Here is a 26626-nt window from a genome sequence, read left to right as displayed (position 1 = left end):
CGTCTTGTAACAAATATAATGGCAGACCTTTATGTTCAGAAGTCAAGCTCCTTTACAGGCTGGGTCGTCAAGATGGTGTTTCACGCTTTCTAGAAATATATAATCCATTTTTATTTCTCGTACATCATAAACAAAAATCTAAAAAAAAGAAAGACTTGTGATAGGGGACTTTAAAATCTCGAACGTAAACAGCCATGACCTGCGCACATTGGAAACACTCAGATTTTGGTGTGTGTGTGTGGTTCCGGCCTTTCTACCAACTTGAATACTCCCATCCAACCTTTGAACCCCTACGTTCCAGAACACATACCTTACCTAGGTATTTACCTACTCCTCCTCCCCCTTACTCAACCCCAACTTTTCCACAAACCCCACCTCCTCCTCCCACTCCCTCCGAAACCGTCTCAACCTCTCCGTCCTCTCCCCCGCCAGCCTCCTCCCCTCAGCAGTCTTCATCATCCCCTCCAACTTGACCAACTTCTCATCAATATGATCCACGCTCGCCTGCAGCGAGCGGGAGCCTTTGGCCCCGCCAAAGGTGAACATCCGTGCTATCCCCACCGCTCCGATGGCGTCGAGCCGGTCGGCGTCTTGCACGACCCCCAACTCGGGGTGTTTGGCGAGGATGGACTGCACATGGGAGGGATTTTTGACTTCGGTGGAGTAGGAGACTGCGAGGCAGATTTCTTGGACTTTTTGGGCGAGGGAGGAGGGGCAGGAGATGGAGAGGAGGGTTGTTGATATGAGGGTTGCTGGGTCTTGGTTTGGGAGGAGGTATCTGCTGAGGTTAGACACTGGGGGAGGAAGAGGGGAGGGGAAACGGACTTGCGGTCGCCGACGTCGTGGAGGAGGGCGGAGAGGTGGATTGCTTTTAGGTCTAGGGGTTGTTGTTGAGGGGGGGTGTGGGCGTAGATGTGGTGGGAGAGGGAGAGGACGCGTTGGATGTCTGGTGATGGATGTTAGCATGGGATTTGGAATGGGGGTGGGATAGGTATGGCGTACGGTCAAAGTCGTGGGAGGCGTCGTAGTTTCTCATGTAGTCTTTTACGTAGGAGGTTACGGAGATGATGAGGGGGTCGGTGAGGAGGGCTTCCATTTTGGCGGTTCTGATTTTTTTGATGCGAGGTGGTGAAAAGGTGATGAGGTGAGGAAGGTAAATTTGACGCTGAGTGAGTTGTGATGTTCGAGTTCGATGAAGCGGTCAATGTTTGAGACATGAAGAGCGATGATGTGAGAAGTGAGTCATGAAACAGTGGGGCAATTAGGCAGCAACTCCAATCAGTAGCCTCGACATCGAGAATGAAGGGATTCGCAAGCTCGCAACAGGTAGATTTGGTGTTGATCGCCCGATTAGGAAGTTCATTATGCAGAATGATGTGGGTACAATTTTCTATTGTTGATAGTACCTTACCAATTGTTTGGTCGGACCTCAACGTCTATAGTTTTCCTACCTAAGGCAGGCATCTCACTGAAATAGCCAAGAAGGTTCATAATACGTACCTTACTTAGCTATATCCTTCGACGGTTTGGCACTGGGTCATTTGCTCTATACTATAAACCCGGGGTTCAAGCTGCGTAACACAGTCTGATGATTATCATGGTCCAAACATCATTAATACTTCGTCACATTGCGTTTTCACCAAGATAGAGTCCATTTATATAAGAATCGGTTTCATTCTGCTCAAATCCTCCGGGTCTACAACTAAGTCGACGTACTTGATCATTTTGTATTGGCGACCAGAAGCGAGGCCCCGAATGGCGTCGTAGATGTTGACAATGTCGTGTTTGTTCTCATTCAGAATGCTGCCGACTTGTCGGTGGATTGTAGGCTGTACTCCACAACAGCCACGCCCTCCAAAGCCCAGCGCAGAGTCCTCTTGGACAAGCGGAGCCTGTCCATGTCTGTGGTACCTTACCTCACCCCCAGGCAACCGAACTAGCCTACCTTCCAGTGCGGTTGCTCCTGCGCGAGCGCACGCGTGGGGAGCTCGCAGATCGTGGGCTGTTCACGGCGGGAGACACCGAGCGAGAGCTGCTTCAAGCGCATCTCGTATGGCACAGCACCGAGTAGTTGGTTGTTGCAACGTTGGTTGGGGCAGCAGCATGGACCTTGGCGATCCAAGATGGGTCGAGGACGAGGTTGGAAGGGTTTGCTCTCGGAAACTGGGAGGATTCTGTGGGAGCGGTTGGATGCTTGAGAGGTATGGCGGTCTAAGATACGGTGAGGGTGGTGGGGGGTTGAGTCGATGCAGAAGGTTTCGAGCGGTGGTGAAGGTGGTGGAGAGCTAAGTGGATGAAGGGGTTTCGAGCGGTGGGGAGAGATGGAGGCGTTGTGTTGGTTGGTGTGGTGAGATATTGAAGTGGTGAGTTTCTAGTTTAAGGGGAAGGTTAGTATTATAGTACAGACATGAGATCTCTGATAGTAAAAGTGTCGAGATATAGTCTGGGGTGTGTCTGTTTAACATCGGATTGTGTCTAGATATCTTCAACCAAGGGCACGTACAATATTGAACATTCGACAAAGAGATTATAAGCAAATAAATGGAGATACACTTGGAAAGAGCCGCTAAATAGGGTATCGACCAAGACTGATTTTTTAAATTAAATATACTTCGGCCAGGACGTGAGTTGGACATATGAATACTTCCTCATCAAAAGTAAACGTCTATCCATTGTCCTTAGAAGATAGAACAAGATGATAGGGGAAATATGAGTCAGTGAGTGATAGATGGCGAGTAGACTGGCGGTAAATATTACGAGGGTACTAATAATACTGAGTGAATGATCAAGATATATTATATAAATCAGGTAAAATAATGAAGAAATGGATTGCTGTGATTGGTGGTAGTGTATGCCAGAAGTAGGCGCCTATAATATCTTATATACCCCCGAAACTCCTTCCTATTTAAATGCCGATGAAAAAATCTAACTATGCAATGTGGTATCATCTCCGCTCTAAATTACCCGCTGGTACTCGCTCGCTTTAAGTCATTCACCTCACCACCACAGACTTCCTCTGCACCCCCTGCCCATCAGGCATCAGCGTCCTCCTCCCAGTAGTGACATCCCTCCTGCTCACACAGCAGCAACCCATACCACTGTGCACCGCAAACCCAATGATACCGAACCCAGCGGCCAACCACATGAACACAAACATCTTTGTGCCCACATAGGACTTGATGTTGAGCTCCTTCTGCGCTTCAGCCGCGTACTTAAACACCAGGCTGATGACTGTGCCTACTATGCTTGCCGCCACTACCAGCATCATGTTGATAAACGCGCCGATGGACAGTGGTAAGCTGTACCACTTGGATTTTGTGGCGATCGGCGAGAGGAAGATGTAAAGAAATGTCAGGATGGCAGAGGTGAGGAAGAAGCCGAACATGATCTGACTGGTGATTTGCAGGATGGAGAGAATGGTAATGATTTCGGTGGGGAGGGCAATCGTGGCTCCTGCCAACAGTTCGGACATGAGGATCTCGACGGGGTTGAACCAGTAGAGGGTTTCGGGTTTGGAACAGTAAGTGATGCCTCTGTGATAGGGTTAGCATGAAGACACACTGGTATCTGTTAGTAAAAGAACTTACTCATTGATGAAGCCTTCACAGAAGTTCCATAGCCCAACTTGGTAGAAGTCGTGCAGACCAATGGATTGGGCGATGGAGTTGATCAGTCTGGCATTGGGAACGCTCAGGGGGATGATGTCTGAGAGGTCTAGCCTGAAGAAGTAGATGTCGGACAGCACGGCTTTGGGATATGTGTTGCCGATCAAGACCTGCAGCCATGTCAGTAAGGTGATCAAAGAGCGAAGATTTCTCCAACAATAACATACCAGCACCAAAAACACCCATGAGATGAGATATGAGATAGAGGCTGTCAAAGCAAAAATGCGGCGGGTTTTGGTCACCCGTCGAAGTGTGTCTTGTGGAATGGTATCACTTCCAGTCTGATAATCTGGCCTGGATGTCGGCGTTGAAGGCCCAGTGGATGCATGTTTCTCGCTGGTGGGCGTGGTTGTGTTCCTCTTTCGAGGCCTAAGAATTGACGGGAGGCCCATTGTGGCTGTCGTTGACAAACACTGACCGGAAAGGTGAGATGTGAGCCGGAAGCAAGTCCGGTTGTAAGAGCGGCGCGAGCGAGAAATGCGGCTGCAGTGGGTGAGATAAGAACACAAAACTCAGCCCAGAGGATATGCAGTCATCAAGGTTCTTGGGTTCTTGGTTCTCGGGATGCCGGCTCCACGATACTTCGACAGGTTTCCACGAGAGATGCAGCGGGCGAGCTTATGACTAGAAAAAAAACAGATGGCGAGCTACACCAAGAGAATTAAAGATCGCCAGACAAGAAAAAAGATGATTAAAGCAAAAACAATGATGTCGTTTGTGGATGGGATGCCAAGGAGCATTTAGTGGAGGGAGGGCGGTGCAGTTACGCGCGTCGGGGGTCCAGTCCGGCGGGTGGAGCTTGATGCTCCTGCTCCATCCCGGCATCAATTGGATGCCGGCCCCTGAATTTGATATACATAAAATCCCAGCGGTGAGCTGTCAGCCCAAACTGACTGCTGCAGTCAAACTGTCGGTCAATCAACGATAGCAACGTGCAGAGTGTAAAGGCCGTCATACCACGTCTCTAGCTCAGAGGACAAGCCATAATAAGTCTTGATTTCCAAGAGAAAAGAAGAGCGGCAGTCAATCAGAATCTGACGTTCCAGACCAGCCTGTCGATCAGCCTTGGCAGAAACACTGAACCGTTGCCGAGAGCCGCTAGCTTTGGCGACGTCATCGTGCTTGAGAGCTGTCATTGGCAAGAAAGACACTGGCAGAGAGTGAACAGGACACGATGGACAGCCGACATATCAGATGGCATCTCTTTCAAGTTGAAACAAAAATCGAGGTAACCGCGCGCGGCCAGCAGTCGACAAATGAACAGCTCGTGTTGTTTCGTTACATGGACCGACGCTCGATAATCACTGGCGATTGCAAGGGTCTCCAAGCTCTCGGCTCTGACTTGGCTCCCCACAGCGCTGCGGCGGTGCCAGCATCCCTGTTTTAAGGCTGCTTGCTTTCGAGATCGGGATCCACGGCAAGGAGCAGGACGTCGTGTTTTGGGTTTAAAGCTTCCTCTCTGTATCCCTTTGCACTTTTTTTAGGGTTCAGGAAACACAACGATAATGGCGTTGAAACGCTTCACCCGTCTGCTTTGGGCAACGTCCCTCAGCATTAGCCTCGTCACCGGCCAGAGCATCGAACAGAACACCGAAGAGGCTATTACCTACCTGACTGGTACAAAAAGCGGCACTATCCCGCTCAACGGTGCTACGCCCACCGGCACCTACCAGACCTTCTCCTCCAAGATCACGCTTGCGACGACCTCTCTTCCTACTTCGTTGGGGGTTCTGACAGCAAACTATACCGAGACAGATCTTGTAACCACCCTTACAGGCTCGGTCACCTCTTCTGTTGCTACCACCTCCACGAACGGCACTGCATCCTCGACAGTATCCACCCCACCACGACCGACGAACACTCGGCCGTGCAACAATTACCCCGAGTTATGCGAGCGCAAATACAGCAACATCACCGAAGTAGGGTGCCACAACTCGCCCTTCGTTCGTGCCGGCTCGGCCGCTGCCAACCAGCAGTATAATGTCACCGACCAGCTCAACGATGGAATTCGGTTCCTCCAGGGGCAGATTCAGTTCCCAGTCAACGGCACCCAGCCACACTTCTGCCATACCTCCTGCGATCTGTTCGACGCTGGCCCTATCACGGACTGGTTAGGCAAGGTTCGAGAATGGGTGTCTGCCCATCCTTACGATGTTGTCACCATCCTGTTAGGAAATGGCAACTACTCGAACCCAGACTTATACGTCCCCTGGATCGAGCGTAGCGGAATTCTACAATATATCTACACACCTCCGGTCATTCCAATGGCGCTGGAGGACTGGCCAACGCTGGCCCAGATGATTTTGACGGGGCAGAGGGTGGTCATGTTCCTGGATTACAATGCCAACGCCACTGCCTATCCCTGGCTACAAGACGAGTTCTCGGCCATGTGGGAAACGCCCTTCGATCCACTTGACGATACCTTCCCATGTACCGTTCAGCGCCCACCAGATCTGCCAGAGGATCAGGCCAAGAACAGACTGTATCTCATGAATCACAATCTCAACGCCGAGGTGTCGTTGCTGGGGCAGTCAATCTTGGTGCCGGCGGTTAGTGCGTTGAATACCACCAACGCAGCGTCAGGGAAAGGCAGTTTGGGCATGGCAGCGGCGAACTGCCGGGATCAGTGGACACGCCCACCCAACGTCCTGAATGTGGATTATTACAACTACGGTGACTACCCAGGGAGTGTCTTCGAGGTAGCAGCAAGGATGAACAACGTGACCTTTGTCAAGAGACCTTGCTGTGGGAGCACCAGTGCTGGGTTCAGGCGAGTGCAGGGAGTAGAGAGGGGGTTGGGCCTCGGCCTGGTGCTTGGATGGGTTGTTTGGATGTTGGTTGGATGATGCAGACACAATTTCGGTTTTTGGTTTTTGACAACTGAGCATTGCGTGGCGTTGGGGAAATATTTGGCTTTTATACATACATTATATTGGTAGACAAATCGAGATGTACAGTTAGATGGGTGATGGAAAGCTTCTCAGGCGCCCTTGGACAGAGGTGTATATAAACTTGTGAGAAATAGTTCGCTTTGTCTTCAAACACATCGTCTCTTCGTTCTTGTCGTGTATCATCCTCGAGTAGCAATCAATCTCGACCCAACAAACTTTGACAACAGAACCCAAGGCCACAAAAGCCAATGGCCCTCCTCGAAATCGCCACCGTCCTCACACTCTGGGCTGCTCTGTGCCTCTATGAAAAGATGACATTTCAATTGTATGAACAGATTGGAAAGGGCAAGCAATGGCACTTGCTTGCTGCTCCCAGACGTAAATGGGGCAGGAGTGGAGAGATTGGTCAATAGACTTTTCCTTATCGTCAGTGGCTTTCCATGCGAAGGTTTTCAAGTCCAGTGTGACTCCCAGCTTGTTATTAGCACATGATAAGTCTGACATCTACCTGCTTATGGCTGGCGGCTTATGAGTGCCAAGTGTCCAAAACGACAGGATTACCAGTCACAGCTCGCCATCCCGCTCTTGTTCCCCCATCCCTCTCAACACCACAAGCTCCATATCATGAGGCTTGCCAAACTGCGAACACAACACGCAGCCACAACCGTCACGATATAATATATATATAAAATAGCAAACGGAACGCCATGACCAACCTAAACCTGAGCCAGAATCCCTCTCAACGTCGATCCACGTGGAACAACATATCCCGACTGCAGCAAACCTGCGATAGCATGGATGAGGAATGTGAGGATTACCAACAACAGTCGGAGCAGGCCTTGAGATATGTTCAGGCATGAATCGACCAGGTGAATCAAGAGAAGTGCGGGGGGAGAAAGGGCATGTGATGAGCCCTGGGGATGGTGAGTTCAATGAGGATGAGGTATGCCATAAAAGGATGGCCTGTATTGATGAGTAGCTCGTTCTCTTATGGGAGCAGGGTGCATACCGGCATGAACCACATTATACATTACCAGCTCTAGAATATGAAGAGACAGTGCAAGAATAGAATGGGGCTGGCACAACGAAACACGCGCAAGAGGACACTTACGGGAAACCTACTCAGCAGGCAGAGACCACAAACACCACGACAGGGTTGATTCCATCAAGGTTTCTTTTTTAACTTTAATGGCGTTGATGGCGGGTTTGTGGAACTGGGTTGTGTGACTGGAAATTTTTCGAGTGTTGAAGTTAAAAACGATTTAGGTTTAACTTGTTGTTCAGTTTCAAGACTCAGGTATAAAACTCTTCTCCATCGTGGTCTTTTCTGCTTCCCACTCTGCCTTTTTTCATCACTACTCTTCCCTCTTTCATCACTCCTCTTCTCTTTTCCATCACTACATCCGACACTTGAAATACTCCCAGCTATCATGGGCCGTGGTCACTATACTAAGTGTGCTCGTAAGGACGAGACCACTCAGTCTACTTCAGCAACAGTCAAGACCCCGAAACATACTGCCACGATGCATGATGCTCCCCACAATGAGGCCCAGCTGCCTCGCCCTGTTGTTCAGGCTTCTGTTACCGATGCGAATCAAGCCTCGAACAACCCGGACAACCAGCTCGCCGCCTCTGAGTATAATCTCCTGGACCTCCTCGGCGACAAGATCAATGCTCTTGGCAGCTTCTTGCTCGATATGAGGGACAGCACCACCGAGACCAACCCCCTCGATCGCATCAACAACGCTGCCGCCGACTTGGCCAACACCCTCCGCGGCCTCTGGGTAGGTCAGGAGACAACCATCAATGATGGCCCACAAACACAAGCCAACCGCCTTCACGACCTCACCAAGCTCCTATTTCCCCAACCCTCCCCATCAACAGAAACTATAACCAACGCCCAAATCATGGCCAAGCTCGACGAGATCACCAACCGGCTTGCTGACATGGAGGCTCGATCTCAGGGCGAGCTCACGCTTGATGAATTTGACCGTATGATGGATAGATTCGATGATATCAACGAGAGGTTTCATCTGTTGAACAGGAATGTTGCTGACATCAGGCGGATGCACCACGGTGACTTGCAGACTTTGAGAGACGACTTTTCCATGAGGATGGAAAAGCACCAGAAGGAGATGGAGGAGCGGTTGGATGAGGATATGGGTGTGATGCAGAAGTACATTCATGACAGGTCTGGCGATTTTATTGAGGACATGGCTGTGAGGGTAAAGGATGTGGTTGGTCAGGAGAGGGAGGTTCAGCTTCAGGAGTTGAGGGGTTCAAAGACGGCTGTTTTGGCGGCTGTTGGGGGGAAGGGGGAGGAGAAGACTGTGAAGGAGGTCCCGACATGTCGATGGTGTCCCAAACCCGTTCCGTTTCCGTTTCTCCAGCCTTGGTATGTCTTCTCTTATGGTTCCCACTCAAGCTGTACTTTCTAACAAACGTGAGCAGTGCATGTGAGCGCCAGAGAAAGAGCGATCGCAATCCGAAGCCAACAGGTGCTACTTTCTTGCTCTCCAAGCCACCCGCAGACAGTGGCGTGAGTGTAGAGGTGGACGAAACCACTTCTATAGCACAGAAGCAGAGATTGCCCCCCGTTACTGGTTCTTTCTGCCACAAGGTCTGTGCAGATGTGACTATCAAGTATGTCTTGTCCTCCCCCTATTAACCTTGATCCTATTAACAAGCTCATCCATAGGGAGCACTACACCGAGATGCGTGGCTTATTTAGCGCCACTAGTCTTCGAGCAACGCTGCCCGCCGTCAGGAAGCCCTTCTGCACACCCGGCCCTTTCTCAACAACAACCCCCTCCTCCTTGCCGGGAGCGAGCCCTTTCCTTGGCTCCAGATCAACACGCTACCCCGGCATCCCGTCAGGATCCAATATTTATCGCGCACCAATCCAGAACGGACCCAACAACCCTCAGGTATCCTCTGTGAAGCCCGACACCTTTGCGCAACAGGAACAAGATGAACCAACACCTCTACCACCATCCCTCGCCTGTAACCCATGCCTCATGACCTCTCGACCAAGGAACACGGTCAAGGCCGTAGCCTTCCGCCACTCTTTTCCCCTCCGAGACCAGAGTACCCTGATTTAAGCCTTACCCCTGCTGGGACCTTCTACTCTCCACCGGCCCCCATGCCCAAACCCTCCACCTACCAAGCGTTACCAAAGGATGACATCCCCGCCAACTCCAAGATGAACGCCGCCTCGTCGAACCACACCTCCACCACCGGTCTTCCACCCAACATCTTCGCTGCACCAGCTAAAGTTCCTGCGTATGGAGGCTATGGTAGCAAGAAAGATGTCGGGGATAGAAAGATGGGCATTCTGGAAATGACAGGGGGTCTGGGCTGAGCGAGGTGGAGAAGAAGGAGACGAAGGAGACGAACCCGGAGTTGGTTGCGGCTATGGAAAAGCCGGAGGCGGGTACAGTGGTGGAATGGAAGGAGGTGGAGGCATTGCGGGCGAAGAAGCGGGAGGAGGTGGAGGCATTGTGAGCGAAGTGGGAGGAGTGGGCGAAGCGGGCGGAAGAGTGGGTGAAGAGGGCGGAGGAGTGGGAGAAGAAGAAAAAGAAGAAGAAGAAGAAGGAAGAGGAGAAAAGGAAGAGGAGGAGGGGGAGGAGGACAGCACCGAAGACGACTGGGACAGCCTCGCGGGCAATCCAGACTCCAGCGACATGGAGGACCAAGAAGGCGAGATGGTAGAGCAAGATTCCAGCGAGGATGACTGGTGAGGATATTTTCCTCGGCCCTAACAACACCCAACCAAATCACTTTGGATACCGATAGTTACCTACCTTGCTTGATAGCCCTTAAAAAAGACTCGGAAGAAGCCTCAGGATCATCCAAGAAAGCCGTCTCCCTTTGGCTGCTCTGGTTATTATTCCTTTTTTATGCAAGCCGGCTATCCATTCGGTATGAACTCTGGATGGGCTTCTGTCTTGGGCTTGTGCTTGTTCGTTCATGCGGGTTGTGGGCTGTCTAGAAATGATCGAGAAATCAACCAAAGGTGATGGGGGACGGCCAACCTCGTGGGAAGAGCTCAGGGATTTGGGGGGAGTGGTTTCTTTTCGGGCATAGCTACAAGATGGTCTACACGGAGAAAGGATACCAAGGGTGTTTTATTGTTCATGTTGCTTTTCCCTTGTTTTAGATGGTTAGGTAGCAGGCGTGAATTGTTCTCGGTTGAGTGGATTGTGCGCCAGGCCCGGGAAGATACTTCACGACTGCTGGGGAAGGGGGGTGGGTTCGATTGGGCGGTGGTTGGGTTGGACTGGACTGGGAGGGTGCTTGGGTTTTTGGTTTGCCTGGTGGTTTTTGGGTTGTGTAGAGGTAGAGGCCGGTAAGGGGTGGTGTGCGGCTGCGGATATAATTTGGATTGCGAACTACTCTTTATCTATCCTTGACAATAGCCGGGTTGCTCTCTTCTGTTTGCTTGTGTTAGCAGCTGTTGTGTGTTAGCAACTGTTGTGTGTTAGCAACTGTTGGAGTGATAATAGTGAGTTATGGTCTTTTTGAGGAGGAAGACATAGACATTAAGACCTTTTTGGTATATACATAATAGATGCGGAGATAGATCTCTATTTTTATCTCTTAAGTATACCAGTCTTGAACAACATGAAGCATGAAGCAGGGCTATGGTGTTCAGATACGTGATACTCTTTGTGTCGTATCTCCAACGGGATTGAAAGGCCAGACTACGGCAAACGTTTTCAGTCTTGCTCCGACCTAGAGTTCCCGTCAAAATGAAAAGAGTATTGGTGATAATACTTAATAACTTATGAGATGATTGCATGCGTAAGAGTCTTGTAGATATCCCAGAATATTTTTCAGCAATTTGAGCTGAAATGGATAGCAAAAGCTAGGTTAACAGATAATAAAAGCTAGGATTATAGACAGAAAAGGCTAGGATTGTGGACAGAAAAATGTAGGGTCAGCAGTTTAAAAGGTTGGGTTAATAAACTTATCTACATGGAGGCTATACGGTATACATATGGGATGTAAATAAGTGATCAAGAGTAGACCGGCCAACGGCGCAGCTCACAGATCGGCGTCGGCGTGCCTTTCAATACCTTCCACAGACAGCCACAGCACCACGCCGATCCCGATCCCACTCCCGGAAGGCCACAGGCCCGGGCCGGGCATCTACCTGGTCTTCGTTTCGGCCATCTTCCTCTGTTATACGTGCCGGCGTGCATCTCCCATCAAGATCTCTGCATGTCTAGAGTTGAAATCGGGGGTGCTGTGCCGCAATCCCCCCAACTTCATTTTTGGAGAGTCGTTGGAGTTGGGGATCTGAAACGAAACATCATCTTCTCACAAGCCCCATAAGCCTTCGGCTCGACCCAACCAACCCACACTATTTGGCCTAATCATATGGCCGCATCGAAGCTGCAGAGCATAGCCCTACGATACCATTCTGGACTCGGCGATAATGCGCATCGTCATCGGTGTGAGCGGTCAGGAACAGGTTGTGTCAAGTGCCGGAGCCAAGAGGAAGTGCTGTGCCTCGGTCAGGAGTGTATCGGCCTTGTTCTCCCCAAAAGAACAGCTGTCAGACTGATGAAAACAAGTGACATCACCGCCGCGACATCTTCCCGTCCTTCAAACAGTCAACAAACCTGCTCCTGTTGTCGTTACCATGTGAAGTTCCCGCTCCCCCCCTGGCACCACTATCTTTTTTCCCGCGGCTCAACCACCCCTGTTTTTAAGTCGTTACCGGCAATAAGTCAACAAAAACGTTTATCTTTCTGCCTTGCCTGCCGCCCGCTCCGTCATCCGCGGCCTGATTTTTTTCTCACCGAGCCCTCGGTTCGAAGGAAAGGAATACAACTTTGTAATGTAACACCGGTGAAGAATTCTTCACCTTGGTGCGGTGAGTGGAGAAATATACGGAGCATAAAAAAAAACGGTGGACACAATGGAACGCCAGGATTACGCGATCGGATGGCAGACCTAGAAGGAAGGTCCAGGAACTTGTACTGCTTGGTAGCGGAAGCGATATGATAAATGCAAGTAGAGATATTTTTGTGAGGCTTGTCGTGACGGTGGCAGTCGAGGAGGAAAACCGGGTGATTTACGCCGAATTCTGGCAAAAAGTCACGAGGGCTGAAGGCAATGTGTCTGTTAATTGTCAGTAATTGTACTGTGTTGACGGCAAAGTGAAGAATCAGATATGAGCAATCTGTTGTTTAATACGGCATTTGCTTCTTCCCCAGCCCCCTCCCCTTGATCAACATCGACCAGGGATGGGTGAGGAGGATATTGATTGCTTTTGACAGGCAAAAAACATGACACATGGCCATCCATTTCTGAAGCCGGAGGAAGTTGACGGAACAGAGGTCGAGAACAGCCGAAGGTGGTCAAAGTCAAATGACAAGCCGTCTCTGCGTGGATCCACGACGCGGCGATCAGACAAGACGTGGGAATAGAGTCTTCTGTTGGGGGAAGATCGCTGCTCTTGGCGCAGCTCCCGGGAGACGGGAAAATCTGGGGAAGCGGTCAGGGCAATCTCCAGCCAAGGGAGCCAAGAACGCGCCCGGGGAAGCACTGTTCGCTAGCCGGCAAACGGCGCCGATTTTCCTGACAGGGTTGGAAATGGCACCCCGAGGTTCCATAGTTCCAGAGTTCCAGAGTTCCAGAGTTCCAGAGTTCCAGAGTTCCAGAAGCCTTCTTGAAACGGCCGAGTGCAACGGCATGAAGCCATCCATGAGAACATCATGCCGTTGACATCAGATGAAGTGAGAGAGTAAACATTCCGAGAGGGCCACTGGAATTGTGTCCGATCCAGAGGAAACTGACTCAGATGGGGGATCAAAAGGGATAACCCCCACGGATGCGTGTGCTGGATGCTGTGTGCTTGCTGACAAGGTACCGTTGGTGCCGACCTGCTTGCGCCGCCTTCATCACCCACAGAAAGCAGAAAATAGGTACGTGGGCGGCGTCGTCGTGTAATCTGAGGGACCTCAAAAAGGTTCGACCGCCGTGGAGACCGAGTTCATGTTCATGCGCCGCCCCCCCAACTGTCCAACTGTCGGAACATGCTTGGGTCCTCGGCTGATCGCGATCCAAATCCAATTGCAAGTTCCAGCTGCTCAAGCCGCGCCAATCCAATCTGTGGCCAGCAGGATTTGTTAGTGTCGGAGCGAGGTGCCGCGAAAATCCATGGAGCGATGTAAAAAGAGAATGGTCGGTGAGCTGTGGCACCACACTCAGGCTGACACGGTCGGTTCGTACACGCCGCAAGGGGAAAATGGAAGATGGAACGTGTCACGGACAGGATGAGGCAACAGTGGAAAGAAAAAAAGGAGCTGAGTCAAAAAAGTCTTCCCCACATTTCCCCATCCATGTACCGCACTCTCTGCTGTACCCCAGACGGAATTTCCGGTGCCTCCAAGGCCTGCACCCCACTCTGAACATGGCTCCCCACAGAGATTTTACAGGGCGCATCAACTGCTGCTCTCACTCGCTCCGAAGAGGCCGCAAAAACACCATGGCCACGACAGGCTGAAGACCCGGTCCTTGGCACCACGTTAGACTGTCATCGGCAGTGTGCTAGCTCTGTCTCGTGTCCTCTCATTTTCCCAAACACTGACGCCTTCGGTGGTGACGGCTGTGGTATGGAACGCTCGGAGAGAGGGCAAGCACAGCAGCCCCTTTTGTCCTTGTCATCCGATCTCACCATTGGGGGGTTGGCCCCCAAACAGCGCAGCCCTGTCGCTGTATAGGATGCCCAAGGAAATGGTGAACACGCTGAAAGCATTCCACCTCAACGAATGTGGAAAAAAGCAGCAAAACAAACAAACAGCAGACGGACAGATAGACGGCGAAAGAGAGGAGGTTGGAGGTGAAAATTCTGCTCCTTTCTTTTGTGTTTGCTTTTTTTGTTTTAGTTGCTGGCTGGTTGACATGTCCGTTCCCGTCCCTCGCGGGCAAGACACCTCGGACCTTTTGAATTTCTTTGGGCTTTCTGTGTCGTGAAAAAGTACAAGGTACATCCACGGAGCCCTGGGAGCCATCCCACCTTCCCCAGAATTCCACAGTTCCCACTGGGGCCGCCCCGAGAATTCTCATCAATCTGGCCCCCCTGTCTGCCTTCTCCCCTGCTCCCTGTCCAGAGGCCAGGTCGGTCTGGTCTCTTGCTTTTTTTTCCCTGGCCGGGCCTGCTACATAAAGAGTCCGTTGGTCTCAGGACTCCCCAGCTGTCTTTCTCTGTTTCTTTTCTTACACTGCCTCAAGCAACACAGGATATCTCCAAGAAAACACATTAATACCCAAGCCTTGGTCGCTCTTCCTGCCCTTTGCTTGTCTCAACACACTTGCCTTCAAACAAGTCCGCCATATCAAGACCATCAGACCTCCTCCATACTACCCTACTCCTGACTATCAAGATCTTCAACCCTCACCTCACCAACATACACACACACACACACACACACACACACACACACACACACACACACACACACACACACACACACACACACACACACACACACACACACACACACACACACACACACACACACACAAACACAACACAAGCATAATGCCTGTCTCTCAGATCGCCGCTCCAATCCCCATCCCGGCTGCGCGCCAGCCTCTGGGCCTCATCACCACCCAAGAGCTCTTCGCCAGCCTCAACGCTACCCTCCAGTCCAAGTCCAACCAGCTTGTGACCCCGATCCACCACATCCAAGAAAACGACTACTCCGTACCGGCCGCCCCCCCACCATCCCCCATCGGCTACAGAGACCACTGGCCCGCGTCCATCCGTCGCTAAACAGCCTTTTCTCTTTACTACATCTTTCGGACAAGGCGTTGATGGCTTCTTGATTTCATGGATGGGATGATGATGAGCAGACCGGATGCGGAATATTTTTTACTACAACTATTTTTGTACACCACCAACAACAACAACAACAACAACAACAACAACAATACTTCACTTTCACAACAACTTACACTACCACCATTCCGGTCTGCTCTTATCACACACGGCGTTTTTTTGGGTGGTTTGGGAATTATGGGGAACACAAAGCAAGCAAATGCTATTCAAGTGAGCAAAGCAAAGCATGGAGTTGGATCATTAAAACATTCGGGATACCTATCAAAGGTCGGATCATGGGATTATTCGACTGAAATTGGGGATAATTGTTTTTTGTTGTTGTCTGTCTTGTTACTATAACTACCAAGGAAGGGGGGGATCATTCCCTAAGAGGGATTAGTTGAATTGAAACGCAGCTTCACTATTTACCTACCTGCCTTACCTAACCTGTCAAAGAAGATTGTGACTACCTGTGATGTGGTTGTGATGGACCTATACACTAACAAAGGTGACAGTGATGCTCTTGCATAAAAGGGTCCATGTGCGCGCTGTTGAAGAACACTAACAAGGTTGAGCGGCAAACTCGGGTCTCTTTCTTCAGTTCTCACTCTGTTGGTGTAAATGGAGGCAAGGTTCAGTCAGACCTGGGGTTGGACCAATTTGCAAAATGAGACACCAATGAGAGTTTGTGGACTCTTTAGATTGACCAACGAGGAGGAAGTTCACATTACACGAGCACTTCACCTAAACCAGACCAGGGCCAGAACAAGTGATTGTCGTTGATGGAACTGGGGGAAAATACGGGGAAGGTAACATGAGTTGTGGGGTTGGTGAGCGGTGACTGTCTATTGTGGGCATATCACAGAGGACGGGGCTGCAGGTAGAAAGTTGAATGGTTGATGTTGGTGAAGAGTGAGCCAACCAGAGGGTAGTCGGTTCAAAATGGACCTATCAAGGGTTTTCGGGGGTGAAGGAGGCAAAATTGTGTTGAATCCATCGATTTCTTCAACCAACAGAAGACCCAAGATGAGTTAACACTCCGGGGTAAGGTAGATTCTCACAACCGGCCCGTCTTGGAGGTAACATCGAGCCTCCTCCAATCATGACGGCCTTGGGTGAAAGAGAATAGCTTCAACGGTCGCCGTATCTCGTATCAGTAATCCACGCAACTCTTAGTCCCCCGAAGAGATAGGTAGTGCTCTGATATCGATAACCTCACCAGCCGAGTTACTCTGTGTCCATTCTCGGCACATCTCATGCCCGTCCTATTCCTAGACCTCTTGTCAGCACATCAGCCTGGCTCAAGACGGCGACCCTTCAGCATGAATCCTACAGATCAGCCCAAGATAAGGTAGAGAGACAAACTACCAGAAGTGCAAGCTGTAGGTGAGCCGCACACGAGCATGCAAGCACTACCGCCCTCTTCAAGCGCCGCTAGCGTCGTAACTTTTAACCTCACATATATTTAATGTAGGTACAATATTATCGATCGGGAAAAATGCGCAGACCGCGGCGGTCGCGGCTGTAGACTACCTACCTTAGGTACCCTACTCACTCCCATAAAACGGGATCTTCGGATCCCACCGCCCCGCACACGGCCACCCCCTTCAAAGAACCTCCATCTCTTACAAGATCAGAACAAGTATAACATCTCCCCACCCCCCTTCCGGTCCGTCAAATGCCCATCTTTGTTTCCCGACGCCGATGCCGATAAGATACCTACCTACCAGGTACCGGACCCAGGAAGGCTTCTTTTGGTCACCGACAACCGTGAACTTTATAAGCCCGCCGAAGGGACCGATGCCGACAGGTTGCATCAGTTGTACATTGACGCATGCCGCAGGTGGTGTGAAAACCGAAAAAAAAAAAAAAAAGAAAGCGTGGGGTCCTTTTCTATCATCTCTTGGTCATCGGCATCTTTCGAATTCCCTATCTTTTCCCATCCTGAACACATCGGGAATAGCTAGGGCGGGTGAGTAAAATGTAAAAGATAGGTAAAAAGGATGATGGAACTCGCCGCGGAAAATATGTCTTTAAAAAGTGACATCAAAAGCCTTCCGTAGCACAAACTCCCGCTGTTCTTCAGCTGTTTCCTCTGTGAAAGACTGACACAAGGTCGATCTCCCGGCTTCCGAAACCTTCTCCTCTTCTAAAGCGAGTCTTGTGTGCGCAAAATGTCTCGAACAAATTCTCGTGTTTTTCTCGTGTTGCTGGAAGCTTCCCTGCCGAAACCCCCATATTTCGTCTTGTCTTGGCCATGACAGCACTATCCTTCGTTTTCTAGAAAAAGAGATCTGTGTATCGTGGTGTGTAACATGAGGGAAATTCCATCATTTCCCCACGACGCGCGCGGTTGACGTGGGATATGGAAAGGCCCAACGACAACTTGTACTTCAAGAACGTGGAGAGGTGGGGGGCTCGTCAAATGCCCACATCCGATCAACCTGCCATTGACACTCGTGGGGGTCATCACCTCGCCGTTGGGGTTAAAAAAAGAAATCCCAAATATGGGGGGGGGGGTGGGGTCAGAAGTAACGTGGGTGACAGCTGAAGAAACCCGGAGGGGCTTGTGATATCGACTTGTTATCTGTCTGGTTGTCGCGAGATGTAGGGAGGGAAGTAGACTATACTTCCTGCTTTTCCATCGTACCAATCGATCAACCGATCGCGCGATCTCCGGAACACACAAACCGTCCAGTCTGAAGGGCCACCTCGCGGTCCAAGTTGGTGTAGTGATATATATTCCATATTCAAATTCCGAAAAAAAGAATTCGCATCGCTATTATTCGTTTCGCTATCGTCGCACACACACACGCGCGCGCGGTCGGTCATGGTATCCATCATTCTCTCCCTCCTCCTTTCCACCCATCATCCATCCAACCGTTATTTAAAGCTTGGCCTCCTCCTTCAGCGTGCCCACCTTCAACTTGGCTCCCCACTTCTCCATGACGCCCTTGGAGTGATACTTCCAGAACTGTTTCGTCGCGTCCTTGCCGGCCATGCGCTTGAGGATCTTGGCTCCGCCTGGGTGCTCGTTGACAAAGTCTAGAGAAGAAATCGATTAGCCATACCATCTTTGATTATGTACTGTCACCGCAAAGAAGAAACATACTGGCAATCTCGTAGACGCCGTCATCAATGATAATATACATGGACTTGTCGTCCTTGTGCTGGGCAACCTCGGCCTTGGTGATTTGAGCAGACATGTTGACGGTTTTGGCTTGGGAAGATCTTTCGAGGAGAACTGAAGTGTACTGCAGATGTCGTGAAGATCGAGAGAGTAGAGTAGAGAGCGCGGTGTATAGTTTAAAGATGAAAATGCTTGTTAATCCCTTAAAGACAAGTGGTTGTTGTCTTCTGGAGGATCCCCACCGACGATGGCTCGGCTGGAAGGTCCCCAAGATCAACCTCGGCTCGGCTTAGCGATGGCAGATGTGCGCGTGCACCGCCAAGAACTTGGGGAAGAGTTGAGAATTGTGGGGAATGAACCCCCCCCGCAGACGTCATAACCGATCCCCGGATTTGGTGAGCCGATCTGGCCAGGAACAGGAATTTTGTGTACTAGTGTTGGACATAGAGATGGGTTGTAGCCACTGGTGGTGTGCATGATTATGTGTACTCCTCCAAGGGGTTTGTCTTTTCATAGCCAAGCCAAACGTCGATTTAAGCCTTCTTTTTACCAAAGTGGAAGCCTCTTCACGCCCCGATGTAACAACAACCACCCCTATACATGATGTGCCGCCTGACTCGAGTATGTCTTTAAAGGCACTTTTCTACAACAATTTGCTTGCCTCTCAGCCAACCCCCTCTTGCGTATTCCCTTGCACCAAATCGAGTTAGGGAACTTGGAGTCCAAAGTGAGGTAATTCCTGTTGCAAGACACCTTGTTCACCTATCCCTCAAGGTTATATGCCTTCTTCACTGTCCCGCTCCAGACCATAGTCTGGTCTTCTTGACTGAGACCCGCCATATCACACATCATGTCGACAATCTTGTGCCACTTCTTCCAAGCCTCCTCACCAACACCAACTGTGCATACTGGCCAGTTGCTGCCAAACATGATTCTCTCTGGGCCAAATGCAGCAATAACAACGGCGAGCCAGGGCAGGATCGCCGAGAAGATTTGCTCAGCAGATTGTGTCTTCAGTGAGTCTGACATTTCTTCAAACAGCCCACTCAGCTTCATGTAAGTGCGGCGGCACTTTCCAAGTGTGAACATGGCGCTCCTCCTATTTATCTGGTCAGTCATTTGGTCATTCATCTGAACCAAGAAAATGAGCATACCAAGCAATAAATGACGGATCAGTCTGACTGATGATTGTCAGGTCGGGCTTGCAAAGATGATCTGTCTCTCCGTTAGTATTATTCCATGCCAGCCCCTTCCCCATCTAAAACTCACTGATAATGAACACCACCTTCTTGTCTTCATCTTCCACACCATCATGAGCCCGGTCAATAATCTCCACCAGCTCCTCCAACTGCACCCTCCCTCTCCTGTGCTGGTCGACGCCAGCATCAAATACCCAGCCCTTCTCCCCCAGCAACTTCAACCCATCAATGAACTCCTCTGTCAACCCTGTCTTGTTCGGCTTGTCCTGCAACAAATACCGGAAACCTTTCACCTTTGCCCAAGCAGCCTCCCCAGCTTGTTCCTCCACAGTAGCAATGTACTCCTTCAGCTTAGGCAAGCCAGAAGCAATAGGAGCCCAAGGAATGATTCCCAGACATAGCTTGGCATTATCAGCAGTATGGCCTTCACCCTCCTGAGGCTTGCCCTCAATGATCCGACGCATCCAAGCTAGCTCATTCAATGGTTCTGACCAGTCCTTGGAGTCGTCATTTTTGCGGTCGGCCTCAATGTAAATGAAGCCAGAGAGCTGAGAGGCGGATGAGCTGGTGGCTTCACGGTACTCTGCGATGGAGTGGCGGGTTGCGAGGGGCGAGTCTGAGGCGTACCAGTTGTGACTGGGGGCTTCGGCTTCGTTCCAGAGGTGGATGTGGGAGTCGATGATGGAGATGGACATTTTGGATAGGGTTGATAAGGGCTAAAAGGAGGATGGGTGTAGGTCGATGAGATGATCTGTTTGTTGTTTACGATGATAGATGTATGTTGATGTTGTTGATCAACGTCGGGTCAACCCTCACCGACATCTGGCTGGGCACACGCAAAGAGACCCCGCTTGCTGCAGTGGCAGCTGCTGGGTGGATGGTGACTTCCCATTGAGAACCACACAATTTAGTGTATGGCAGGTGGGATGATAATTGTGAAGTGGTATCATCCTATTAAGAGACGGGAGTCATATCTGATTATTCGACGTGATATGTCCATACTGTCACGTTGCTGCAGCTTGCTACCTGCAAATCAGTACCTGATGTCAAGATAGGAGAAGCTTCCAGGACAGTGCAGCTAACTGGTGCCTAAATAAACACTGTGCCAACGCCAACGCACGGCCCCACTGCCAGCAAACTTCAAGCAATTAAACTCTTGCCCCTCGACGCGTTCTGCCTGGCAAGACGCGGTCACCCAACGCGACCCCTCCAGCAATTATTCCCAACTCCACGACATCATCCTAGACTTGTTGTTTTCCAAACCGGCAGATACCCCTTCAACGCCTAATTTGACCGGGCCAAAACCACACGATAACGAACAAGAGCAACACAAGATGGCGGAGCAAGCGATCACACAAGGTGCCATAGAGTAAGTACCCGATTCAAGGTCCAAGGCTTTGATACTGACTAACCAACTCAAACAGAGCCATCTTTTCCGATCCTGAGCGCGCCCGTGCCCAGTATCCCGTTCCGGTTCTGCAGTGCCTCCAGATCAAGACCCTCGACTCAAAAGGCGGCGGTGCGCCAGAACGATACCGCATCGTTCTCAGCGATGTCCGTAACTATGTGCAGTGCATGCTGGCCACCCAGGCCAACCATGTCGTACACGAGGGGAAGCTCAAGCGTGGAGGAATCGTTCGCATGAAGTCATACCAAGCCCAGGCCCTCAAGGGCAAGAAGTGCGCCACCGCTGTTTCCCACGGTCATACTTTTTAGCCTTTGCTAACTTCTGAACAGCGTTCTTATAGTATTAGAGCTCGAGGCCATCGAGTCCCTTGGTGCGCCGGACAAGATTGGAAACCCTGTTGGCTTGGAAGGAGGAGCGAAGCTTGAAGAAGCTCAACCTGCTGCTGCTGCTGCTGCTGCGCCCGCCTTTTATGGTGCCCCCAAGGGCGAGCCGACCCAAGAGTCCAAGTCCCAGGTCCAGAGACAACTGGCGTCACGCCCCACCAACAACAACCACAACAACAACACTCGCACCAGCGGAGGTGTCAGCAGTACCATCTATCCCATCGAGGCACTATCCCCCTATGCTCACAAGTGGACGATCAAGGCGAGACTCACCCACAAGTCGGACATCAAGACATGGCACAAAAACAACGGCGAAGGAAAGCTTTTTAGCGTCAACTTGTTGGACGAGAGCAGCGAGATCAAGGCCACCATGTTCAACGATCAGGTCGACCAATTCTACGATGTTCTTCAGGAGGGCCAGGTGTACTATATCTCTGCACCCTGCAGAGTCCAGCTTGCGAAGAAGCAGTTCAGCAACCTTCCCAACGACTACGAGCTCACGTTTGAGCGGGATACAGTTGTCGAGAAGGCTGAAGATCAGAGCTCAGTACCACAGGTTCGGTTCAACTTCTGCAATATCCAAGAGCTCCAAAGCGTTGAGAAGGACGCCACGGTTGATGTTCTCGGTGTGCTCAAGACGGTGCATGAGGTCTCATCGATCACATCCAAGAGCACTCAGAAACCATACGACAAGCGTGAGTTGGAGCTGGTGGACCAAACTGGCTACTCGGTGCGTGTTACCGTTTGGGGCAAGACAGCTACCGAGTTCCAGGGCAAGCCGGAGGAAGTCATTGCGTTCAAGGGCACCCGTGTCAGTGACTTCAACGGCAGGAGTTTGTCTCTTTTGTCATCTGGCACCATGGCCATTGACCCTGATATTCCAGAGGCCCATGCTCTCAAGGGCTGGTATGACTCTACCGGCAGGCACAGCGACTTCGCGACACATAGTAACATGTCGTCAGTCGGTGCTGCCGCGGGTCGCACCAACGAGATCCTGATGATCCAGCAGGTGAAGGAGAAGGATGTTGGCTTTGACAAGCCCGAATACTTTTCCGTTCAGGCCACCATTGTTCACGTCAAGCAGGACAACTTCTGCTACCCGGCGTGCCGCAGTGAGGGTTGCAACAAGAAGGTCACCGACATGGGTGACGGCACCTGGCGCTGCGAGAAATGCGATGTTACGCACGACAGGCCGGAGTATCGGTACATCTTGAACTTCAACTGCAGCGACCACACTGGCCAGATCTGGCTGAGCTGCTTCGATGAGCAGGGCAGGAAGTTGCTGGGCGCGTCGGCAGATGAGCTCATGGAGTGGAAGCAGATCAAGGAGTCTGGTGATGCTTCAGATGAGGCCAGGAAGGAGGCGGAGGTTCGATTTACCACTGCGTTTGATAGTGCAAACTGCAGGAAGATGACGTTCCGGGCTCGGGCCAAGATGGATACGTATGGTGAACAGCAACGGTAGGTCTGCTCCGCATGATCTGAAGTTGCTTTTGCATGTGCTAACTGTGGCTCTAGGGTGCGCTATCAGCTTATGGAGGCGACGCCATTGGATTACAAGATGGAAGGCAACCGGTTGGCAGAAATGATCAGGCAGCTGGGTGTGTAGTGTTGTTCGGTGGACGTTGAAGCGAGGCGACGGGGAGGTTAATATGTATTAGAGAGGGATTTGCCTGTTGTTCATGTTGGCCTATTCTGTAGAGTGACCATGTATTGGTGCAATTGCAAATACCATCCCGATTTCATAGCTCCATGCTTTACATCTTCTTTTGACTGGACCCGGGAGCACCGCAATGGTTACTCACAGTGCAGAGTTGCCTAGAATGACGAGGAGCGCACTGTGTTATACCCCTGCAGCCTTGCCGGTGGTGGAGCTGAGCTAGGCACCTTCCCCACGTCAATGTTCAATGGCGGGGAGCTTAACCCAACCCTACCTTGACATCTGGAATCTGGAGCGCTGAACCACTGACAACAACCCGCGCCGATATCGAGCTGTTTTAACACGACCTTCCTTTCAGCTACAACTTGTCCGCAGTTTGCTGGCCTTTGACGCCAATCGAGACACCCATACAAGAGCGAGATTGGGGAGACCACAGCTAGGAGGGGTCGTTCGTCCATCGCCGTCCCCATCGAAAGCGTCCATCCCACCAGCACCACGGCCGACCGACTGTCCCATTAAGAAAGTGCTACATATTAATCCGATGGAATCGACACTCGCGACGCTTGTGGCTTTCCCGTCGGCGGGGCAGCTTGGGGATAATGAGGAATACCACAAGGCGGCGCAGGCACACACGAAGACATTGACGAGGTTGTCGGCCGACTCCAAGTGGGCTTCGGAAGCTCCCCAGCTCATTGAGGTATGCCTGTTTTAGCAGATCTGGGCAATAGATCTGATGTTTCTAACATGAAATTAGCGACTCGATCCAGCTACCCATTCTCTATCCTACCTCTATGTGCTGCAGACCTTGAAATCGTCGAATGGCTACCCTCTCGACGACCTGTTGTTAAAGCTCACCACCTTCCTCGCATCATTCGACGCCGGCCAGATTCGATATGCTGGGCATGCGTTCACAAAGCTGTTAACACAGCCACGGCTGCAGGATTTGTTTCCTGTAGGTTTTTGCTGCTGATTCTGTAGCTGTCGCCTGCTGATTATGACGGTCTTAGGCTTCCATTGCGGTCGAGCTCATCACCACAGCACTTCTCCGCCTCGATCCCACCGGGTCGGTTCTTACTAGCCACCATACCTACCTCGTCCGATTTGCCTACATGACCAACAACATCGAGCCTGTGTTGCCCATCATCGAGAAGAGCATCGTGTTCTACCCTGGCATGAAGGGCTCGACAAGCACTCGAAATCTTAGCGATCCCGATCTTCCTCCCTCGGGTTTTATTACTGTCGAAAACGACTTCACCAAATCCTTGGAGAACAAAGACATCCTCGAGCATGACCTCCTGCGCGGGCTTTGCTTTATTCAGAGACGATCCTGGCAGCAAGCTTTCGATGCCTTTGAGCGGGTGATTACCTATCCATCCAGAGACAACACCAACGCGAGCAAAATTCAAGTGGAAGCCTATAGCAAGTGGGTTTTGGTTGGACTCTTGCTCAACGGGAAGGCACCTGTTCTCCCACCTACCACGCCAAACGGGCCACGAAAAGTCTACGAGGTTACGGGCAAACCATACTACTCGTTGGCGCAGGCATTTGAGAAGCGAACAGCGGAATCTTTCAAGACGGAATGCGAAGGGCTGTCTCAGGGTTTCTGGGACGAGGAGAAGAATGTTTCTCTTCTGAAGCTGGTGATTGAGCACTATCAGAAGTGGCAGATTTTGAATTTGAGACATGTCTACTCCAGAATCTCTCTCGAGCAAATACGGACTCGAACACAATCCGCCGAGACGGCTGCGCCCTTGGCATCGGTGCAGGAGATCGAGGCGTTGGTCCAGGGAATGATTGACGAGGGCCTCCTGCAAGGGGAGGTGGTGCACCCAGAGAATGGCCTGGCGTATTTGGCGTTTAGCTCTACGGCGGATGACTTGAGCGAGGAAGAGTTCACGAGGAGGATGGTGGCGACTGCGCAGAGGATCAAGGCGCTGGGGCCGGTGGTCAAGGCTACGAATGAGAGGTTGGCAAGTAACAAGGATTACCTAAAATGGTTGGCGCAGCAGAAGAAGCATGAGCAGCAAGGGCAGAGTCAGGGTGGGCCGGTGGATGTGACGGGGTTTGGGGATGTGGTGGAGGATGAGGATTTGATGACGGGGATTGTGGCCGGCTAGAAGCCTGGTGAAATGATTTTGGAGGGAGATGAAGCATAGTTTTTGAGCAATGGCGTTGGAGAGGGTATGTGTAGGCTGCTTTAGAAGACAGCTGGTTATGGGTAAGGTTTGAGGATAGCAATAGTAAGAGATTATGGACTCTATTTTCAAGTGGAATTATGCTGCTAATTGTGAATTTGAACGGAAACATTGTGATTAGTGAAGAATGAGGTCGAAAGTCGTAGTATGCATGTCAACAACTTCAAGCAGCAAGCATCATGGAAGAATGTGCGTCTTGACCAGACCAACAACACCTTGCAGCTGCAGGCAGTATATTAATTAGATAGGGTGATAATCAATAACAGGAGTGGGTTTGATGTGTGCTAATAAATAAAGGAAGGAAGTCGCGATATCCATTCGACCACCTGAAGCAATAGTTTTCTAGTCGAAAGTGCTCCTTGATCAGATGATGAGCACTGTGTAGCATTAGATAGCATGTTGATCAACTGATTCTATGAGAAATGGCAGGAGATTGGTAAAGTGCCCGGTCATAATAAAGCAGAAAGTCGCCAACTCCATCTGGACGACCTTGAGCAGCAACCACCTTGATAAAAAGTGCTCTTGAACAGGTTACTGGCCATGATAACCCCGGTCAAAAAATGCCCAATGTAATTCCTTGTTGCTCTCCGTCTTATTTGTGTGCGAACTGTGAAAATTGAGATGGACAGTCAAAACCTCAAGCAGCAGGCAAAGTTGCTCTCCCACCACCATAGCAACACATCAGTTACCGAACAAAGCACACGATTTAGTGGCTTCTCTTGCACTTTTTTAAGGATAAGTGAATCAGATAAAATGGATAAGATGACAAAAGAAGAGACGACCAACTGCTTTGAACCCCAACCACGCTGGGGGCAATTTACCTCGTCCGGAAAAACCCCCACGGGGTTTTTGCCCGAGTTTGGATCGAACTCACTGTGCCCCAAGACCACGCCCTGGGTGTGAGAAACTATCCTAACCTACCACAAGCTGACCACTTGACCACGCCGAGGGTCAACTTGCTTCGGTTGGGAGGAAGAATGCGGACATTCTTTATGAAGGGTTGGAGCGGGGGTTGGGTTGGTCATGAGTTCTGTCTGGGGGGTGTTGGGGGGTGGGTCAGTGTTGTTGGGGGACTGTCGGGCTCTTGAATGGTCTGTCCTTGGTTATTTGTGGTGTTGGTCGTGTTGTGGACTTTAGTTGCTGATGCTTGGTCGTTGAGCACTTCGTGATCTTCGACTCATGCCACCTCGCTGCCATTTCTGCACCCGACTTCCACTTTTGTACCCATCTTCCACTTCTACACCCATCTCACCGTCAATCAC

The 26626-nt window shown here is 50.9% G+C and overlaps 11 protein-coding genes across 11 annotated transcripts; 6 read left to right on the top strand and 5 right to left on the bottom strand.

The window, feature by feature from the left end:
* Positions 1–97: 97 nt before the first annotated feature.
* Positions 98–1271, bottom strand: QC762_201190 (uncharacterized protein). Its single transcript, XM_062887011.1, has 3 exons — positions 1003–1271; positions 826–946; positions 98–778 (listed from the first exon to the last, which is right to left on the bottom strand). The coding sequence occupies exons 1-3, from the start codon at positions 1094–1096 to the stop codon at positions 328–330; spliced, it is 666 nt and encodes a 221-aa protein (XP_062746786.1). The 5' UTR covers positions 1097–1271; the 3' UTR covers positions 98–327.
* A 1469-nt stretch (positions 1272–2740) lies between these two features.
* On the bottom strand, positions 2741–4057 carry QC762_201180 (uncharacterized protein; the record flags this gene model as incomplete). The annotated part of the gene is made up of 3 exons (XM_062887010.1): positions 2741–3533; positions 3588–3775; positions 3833–4057. The coding sequence occupies 3 exons, from the start codon at positions 4055–4057 to the stop codon at positions 2993–2995; spliced, it is 954 nt and encodes a 317-aa protein (XP_062746785.1). The 3' UTR covers positions 2741–2992.
* Positions 4058–4428: 371 nt separating this feature from the next.
* On the bottom strand, positions 4429–5353 carry QC762_0031860 (uncharacterized protein; the record flags this gene model as incomplete). The annotated part of the gene is made up of 3 exons (XM_062883246.1): positions 5276–5353; positions 4623–5194; positions 4429–4507 (listed from the first exon to the last, which is right to left on the bottom strand). Exons 2-3 carry the CDS (start codon positions 4799–4801, stop codon positions 4429–4431), a joined length of 258 nt encoding a protein of 85 aa, XP_062746784.1. The 5' UTR covers positions 4802–5194; positions 5276–5353.
* On the top strand, positions 5171–6511 carry QC762_201170 (uncharacterized protein; the record flags this gene model as incomplete). Its single annotated transcript, XM_062887009.1, has 1 exon — positions 5171–6511. One exon carries the CDS (start codon positions 5171–5173, stop codon positions 6509–6511), a length of 1341 nt encoding a protein of 446 aa, XP_062746783.1.
* Positions 6512–7986: 1475 nt separating this feature from the next.
* Positions 7987–9657, top strand: QC762_0031840 (uncharacterized protein; the record flags this gene model as incomplete). The annotated part of the gene is made up of 2 exons (XM_062883245.1): positions 7987–8951; positions 9255–9657. The coding sequence occupies 2 exons, from the start codon at positions 7987–7989 to the stop codon at positions 9655–9657; spliced, it is 1368 nt and encodes a 455-aa protein (XP_062746782.1).
* A 41-nt stretch (positions 9658–9698) lies between these two features.
* Positions 9699–10267, top strand: QC762_0031830 (uncharacterized protein; the record flags this gene model as incomplete). Its single annotated transcript, XM_062883244.1, has 3 exons — positions 9699–9838; positions 9904–10056; positions 10108–10267. 3 exons carry the CDS (start codon positions 9699–9701, stop codon positions 10265–10267), a joined length of 453 nt encoding a protein of 150 aa, XP_062746781.1.
* Positions 10268–15110: 4843 nt separating this feature from the next.
* QC762_201160 (uncharacterized protein) lies at positions 15111–15344 on the top strand (the record flags this gene model as incomplete). Its single annotated transcript, XM_062887008.1, has 1 exon — positions 15111–15344. One exon carries the CDS (start codon positions 15111–15113, stop codon positions 15342–15344), a length of 234 nt encoding a protein of 77 aa, XP_062746780.1.
* A 2760-nt stretch (positions 15345–18104) lies between these two features.
* On the bottom strand, positions 18105–18595 carry QC762_201150 (uncharacterized protein; the record flags this gene model as incomplete). The annotated part of the gene is made up of 2 exons (XM_062887007.1): positions 18105–18434; positions 18502–18595. The coding sequence occupies 2 exons, from the start codon at positions 18593–18595 to the stop codon at positions 18277–18279; spliced, it is 252 nt and encodes an 83-aa protein (XP_062746779.1). The 3' UTR covers positions 18105–18276.
* Positions 18154–23262, top strand: RFA1 (Replication factor A protein 1). The gene is made up of 4 exons (XM_062887005.1): positions 18154–21087; positions 21143–21397; positions 21456–22970; positions 23028–23262. The coding sequence occupies exons 1-4, from the start codon at positions 21053–21055 to the stop codon at positions 23116–23118; spliced, it is 1896 nt and encodes a 631-aa protein (XP_062746777.1). The 5' UTR covers positions 18154–21052; the 3' UTR covers positions 23119–23262.
* LRA2 (L-rhamnono-gamma-lactonase) lies at positions 19643–20745 on the bottom strand (the record flags this gene model as incomplete). Its single annotated transcript, XM_062887006.1, has 2 exons — positions 19789–20745; positions 19643–19734 (listed from the first exon to the last, which is right to left on the bottom strand). The coding sequence occupies exons 1-2, from the start codon at positions 20411–20413 to the stop codon at positions 19643–19645; spliced, it is 717 nt and encodes a 238-aa protein (XP_062746778.1). The 5' UTR covers positions 20414–20745.
* Positions 23263–23413: 151 nt separating the features above from the next.
* QC762_201120 (uncharacterized protein) lies at positions 23414–25490 on the top strand. The gene is made up of 3 exons (XM_062887004.1): positions 23414–23866; positions 23924–24121; positions 24177–25490. The coding sequence occupies exons 1-3, from the start codon at positions 23711–23713 to the stop codon at positions 25284–25286; spliced, it is 1464 nt and encodes a 487-aa protein (XP_062746776.1). The 5' UTR covers positions 23414–23710; the 3' UTR covers positions 25287–25490.
* Positions 25491–26626: the final 1136 nt, after the last annotated feature.

The sequence above is a fragment of the Podospora pseudocomata genome, assembly GCF_035222375.1.
Source record: "Podospora pseudocomata strain CBS 415.72m chromosome 2 map unlocalized CBS415.72m_2, whole genome shotgun sequence".
Taxonomy (NCBI): domain Eukaryota; kingdom Fungi; phylum Ascomycota; class Sordariomycetes; order Sordariales; family Podosporaceae; genus Podospora; species Podospora pseudocomata.
Note: the sequence above shows the minus strand (reverse complement) of the source record. Positions and strands in the feature narration are given on the sequence as shown.